The sequence below is a fragment of the Halyomorpha halys genome, unplaced genomic scaffold (genome assembly GCF_000696795.3).
Source record: "Halyomorpha halys isolate HHAL.00 unplaced genomic scaffold, Hhal_1.1 Scaffold505.1, whole genome shotgun sequence".
Classification (NCBI taxonomy): domain Eukaryota; kingdom Metazoa; phylum Arthropoda; class Insecta; order Hemiptera; family Pentatomidae; genus Halyomorpha; species Halyomorpha halys.
The window spans coordinates 392,012-397,540 of record NW_027114634.1 but is presented as its reverse complement, the minus strand read 5'-3'; the positions used below and the strand labels follow the sequence as shown (position 1 = coordinate 397,540).

General features: G+C 29.3%; 1 protein-coding gene across 1 annotated transcript in view; it reads left to right on the top strand.

Moving 5' to 3' along the window:
* Nucleotides 1–5,529, top strand: part of ND-42 (NADH dehydrogenase (ubiquinone) subunit ND-42) — a 24,113-nt gene that overhangs the window by 4,664 nt on the left and 13,920 nt on the right. Inside the window, exon 3 of the mRNA XM_014425318.3 lies at nt 2,054–2,145. Within this exon, the coding sequence (XP_014280804.1) occupies nt 2,054–2,145 (92 nt within the window). The remainder of the gene's footprint in view (nt 1–2,053; nt 2,146–5,529) is intronic.

Here is a 5,529-nt window from a genome sequence, read left to right as displayed (position 1 = left end):
TAGATCTTAAAATAATTATGATTTCTATTAATCTTGAACTAGGGAGGAAAAAATAATAAAAAAGAAAGTTTGATTAAAAGATAGTATGTACATGATATATGAAGTATGTTTCTATTTTTGAATGAACTACAATACACAATAGTCTAGCAAATTATTAATATTGATTAGGGCTGAGGAAAAATCATCCTGAGGGTATAGAACATAGAGATATGACTTTGTTTTCCTCAGTGTGACTAGTAGTGATTCTTCTTTGTCTTCTCATGGTTTTCATCCTGGCAGGCCAAGATTTCAGGATCGCAAGGGTACTAATGTCATTTTCAGCATGACCGTAATCCTGAATTTTAAACTCACCACAGTTAGGTTGTAGTCCTTATCCAAAGATTAGTGACAGAGTATTCGTTAATTTTTGTGACTTTAGTGGCTATTAGTCTTTTTCTATTTGTTTAAAAAATTCGCACTTTGGATTCATAAATAGCACACAGTATCAGTTTAGTGCATTGCCTACTGCTAGACTAAGTTTATAAACTTAACCTTCTACTTAATGATCAAACTATTGGGTTGTAAAATAAGTTCATAGTGTTTTTTACTGGTGATTTCAATATAAACTTCAGATTCTTGTAAATATTTTTAACCAATTATATATGACCCATTTTGATCTATTACATGTTGCCATCTTTAAGGTAATTTTTAATTCTGTTCTCCCAGAATTTCTCAGATTTTTTCACAATAAACTGCTCTTTGTGCGTTTTGCAGTCCTCGAGTGAATTAAAGTGTCTCCCGTTAAGAGAGTTTTGAAGGGCCCGAAAAAAGTGAAAATCTGTTGGGGCTAGGTCTGGTGAATAGGGTGGGTGGGGGATCACATCCAAGCCAAACTAATAATATCTGCCAGGTCTGTAAAGACACATGAGGACGGGCATTATCTTGATGGAAAACTATGCCGATTATGAGACACAAAGAATTTGAGGCACTTGCGTGAGATATATTAACCGTTTCTGTGATATACCGTGTTGTAGAGTGAGGATTGTCTGTAGCCAATGCTTGAATTTGGTCATCATCAACAGTTGAAGGACGACCCGAGTGGTTTGCGTCTTCCAAATAAAAATTTCCGGTTCTGAACCGAGCAAACCACTTATGGACGGTGCTTTCTCTTAAGGTATCATCGCTATACACACTGCATATTTTGTTAACCTTCTGTGCAGCGTATTTCCTTTTTTGGAAATAAAAAATCATTAAATGACAAAAATGAATTTTTTTTTCTTCCATTTTGAACAAGCAAAATACCAGTTTAAGATAAGGAATCATGGTTGTAACTGATGCATAAATGGACTTTTACTAGTCCATTTTAGAATATGTAAACATTATTAACCAAGTAAACATGATTTTATGAACACAGAGAGGATTAAATTGTAATATTGAAAAACACTACAAGCTTATTTTACAACCCAATATAACAATACTTTCTTGTAATATTATTTTATTATAGTATAGTTTTTCTTTCTTTATTCTGTTATGAGAGCAAAATTATTTTATTAAATTAGCTGCGCCTGTTATCTTCCTTCCTTATTTTATATTCCTTTTTATTTTTAGCAATATGTAACGTGAGCTGTTCTTAGTTGTAAACTATGTGTATGTGTTCTGCATACATATAAACGAAGTATGTACTTTTTTATACGTACATATAATCTATTCTCAATAATTTAAAGACTGACATCATTTAAGGGACGACCTTGTTCATTTTCACTCAATAATTAGTTAAAGTGAATAGCAATGATTTTGATTATATCTATAAATGGTTGACTGTAAGTAAATATGAAGGAGATGGTCAAAGCAGGAGAAACAAAAAAATAGTTCTCAACTATTTTTCTACCGACGTTTCGATACTCATCCTGATGAAGATCTATACAGTTTATCAAAATGACGGCTAATAAATAGTTGAGAACTATTTTTTTTTTTGTTCTTAATCGCAGCCCTGACCATATTCATAGTCCTGATTTTCCTTTATGATTTATGTTCTAATTATTTTTTGTTAATTTCTTAATATACTTGCTTACAGCCAGAAGAGGATATCTGGCAGTTAAAAAAAATACAATAAATCTCATACTGAGACCTCATTTAGTAATATTTCTTGATGCTCCTGTAAATAAGGTGAGAATCTGTTACTATGCTTTAGCAAGTAATATAACACTAAAGGCATCCTTCTTTTTCCTTTTATACATAGTCAAACTTCTATATATTAAAAGTAAAGGTTCATAAAAAAAATAATTGATGTACAGAAATCTTGATTTTTGGTATATAGAAAGAGTGCAATTTCTCATTCTTGTTGCAACAAAAACAGATAATATTTTTTAAGCTTAAAGAAATACCAAATTTTTAAAGGCTTTAGGCAAAACTGAATGATCTAGGATATTTATTTGAAAATTTGTCCACTTATGTCATGTGATTGCATTCTGTAGCTTTTTAAATTTGTTAACAGACAGCAGTGAGAATTCTTGGAAATCAGAATTTCCTCAAGTTTCTTTCATTGTATTCAATTGATTTATCTTCAACTAGCAGATCCTGCAATGCTTCACCATTGCTAGGTTTGAGAATATATATAGATTTTATGAACACAATTAAAAAAATAAATTGGACATGTGTTCGTTCCTGTGGTATATATAATTTTATTATCTTTCTTATTGTCATATACATCCTATACAAAATATAAATAGTTTTTACTTAATAACCTTACCTTTCTTCAATATGAGCATGCTATTGAAACAATTTGGACTGACTGACCCTTCGAACTGTGGTAAAAGATTTTTCAGGAGTAAAACAAAGTTGATGTTTGTTTTTATTACCTCAAGAAACCCTTTAATCTGAATTTTTGAAAAAATCGGAAAATAAAATATAAAAAATTTCTTCCTTTTTTTCTTCTTTCTTTAAAAAAAACACATAAAAATAGCAAAATAGCGTGAAACTTGGAAGTTGTTTAGGGCTCTATTAACCACACCAAATTACATAAATCGGACCTCATTAAACAAATTACAACTAGATTAGAGGTTTAAAATAAAATATTTATAAAGTTTTTCAATTGTTGGAACCAATATTCCTACCTTATAAGAGCATCAAGTGTAAGTGATGTTAATATAGGTTATAAGAGCATACAATATGCTTTCCAATTATCATAGTGACATAGGATTTGAATAAAATGCTGAGGAGTTATGTACGATCATGTGAACAATGGAAACCAGGAAAAAAAACCTCAAAATAAATAGAGTAGAAAAATTTCTAATTTTTAGTTTTTTTGAAATATGGCATTTAAGGGTTTCAGATGATGCTAAAAATGAATATGATTTGCTTTTTCCTAAAACAAATTTTGTTGACTTATTTTACTCAAAAGTCTCATTTTTTAAAATAAGTTTTTGCCAATGTAATATCATTTAATAGAATCGTAATATTTTTTTATTCTTCAGATAGATACAAATCAATTGGTATATAATTACTGTTAAAAAAATGTATACTTTTTGAGCTGTACACCGAAAATGTTTAATTTTCTTCATAACTTTTTTTTTTATTCAGATAAAAAAAAAGTAGCTTCAAACCTTTCCATCATGACAGGGAACATTTATAACAAAAAAGAAAAGGTTGTAAATTAGTCCTGTATTTCAAAAGTTTATTATGGACAAACATTTAAACCATTCTCTTTTATATTTGTAGATGAGTGATCATAACACTGACTGTTCTTATCTCATGTCATTTTCTCTCATGTCAATACCACTTCATTGAACAAACCTTAAACATTTAAATAATTTTGAATTTCCTCGAAACCTTTGTAAAATTTTAATAACCAAATTATAGTTTTTATACTTGGTATTTGTACTTGACTTAATATATTTTTTTCCATATCTTGACATCCCAATTTTTACTTCCTACTGAATCATACTTTTCTTTCACATGTAATGATTTCATGTAGGACCCCCATGTCCACAATAAGACCGACCATTCTCTGTATGATAAAAGAAATTTCAAAAATCTCACTCTCAGGTGCATCATAATTGCTTCTATTTAAAAAAGATCTTTTCCGAATTGGAATTATTATGAAACATTATTTGCTTATTACCTATTCTTATGATTGTAAACTAAAAGTCTTTTGATTATAGTTACTTTTTAATTTTTTTGATGTATAGGAAATATTGTCCTGTCAAAAATTCATGATTCCTAATAAAAGTTTGATATGCAGAGGTTTTGGATATTAGTAAGTTTGATATAAAGAGATTTGGCTATATTTTGATTTCAGTTAATACCTGAATTATGGACTTTTAATAACAGTAAGCCATTTATGCTTCTCATTCCTAAGAAAAACATTCTGTGGACATGGAAAATGGCATGGTTTTCTGCATTTTTGTTCAATTTAGTTTTAATCATTCAAAAATAACATTTTTTTTTGTATTTATTTATTTCAATTTATTGTATTTACATAAAAACACATAAGTAAATTTGATGTAAGATCTGAATGGAGTGATACAGGCATGTAGAGGAACTACCCATTGGTAGCACTCTAATTATATTTCTACATTAGAAGGTCTCGAGCCTATCTTCTTTTCAGGTGCTTTGGAGGATTGTCAGGAATAGAGGAGGAAGTAAGATTAGATACTAGAGGGTTTTAAAGGTTAGGGAATCTATAATGGAAGGATTGATATCTGATTCAGGCTAGATCGGTAACATGTGAACTAAAATAACATAATTTTTATAGTCATTTGATGTTAATTAAAAAAAAAAAAGTATATGATTGTCATAGTTGTATAAAATTCACTTATTTTAACATTTACTTTGGTCCTATAAAGGTTTAAGAACCTTGTCTTGCCTGTCGGTTTTGGCTATTGTAATTAAAACACCATCATCGATCATTGTAGGTCATTTTCACACACAGCAGTTTTGGCCATTAAAAAATTTATTTAGAAAGATTTGACAGTCAAAAGCTTAGGACCGAAAATTTATGATACAAAGCACAAAGCATTCATTTTGACTTTTTCAATGACATTTACAACAAAAAGAAGATGAGGATATTTTTAAAAACATGACTTTACCAGCTCAATCAGATCAAGCTGCTGTGGGTGAGGAACTTGATAGATAGGTAGATTAGTTTGGGATCATATTCCTACTTAACCAAAAATTCTTTAGCTTCTGAAAAGTTCTTGGGATAATATACTGTTTAAATAGTTAGTCAAACTCATTAAAAGAAAACCACAAATGGCTAAATTCATCTGAAAAAGGAAAAGAGGATTTTTTTATGTATAAATGTTAATTTTTTTTTACCATCTTCCTCTAATATTATATATTATTGTTTTAATTACTTTTGTCATATTATAGTTTTATTGGAAAAGCAATTTTAGTTTTGTTTTATTTACTAAAAAATTGATCAATTTTCTCAAAATTCAGAAATAGCCTCCAAATTTTCTTTTGATGGCCTGTGTAATGGATTGTGTCCCATAAAACCAGTCTAGCTTCACCTAAATACCAGGTCATTCAAAAAGTCCTGTCGTTTTTTTG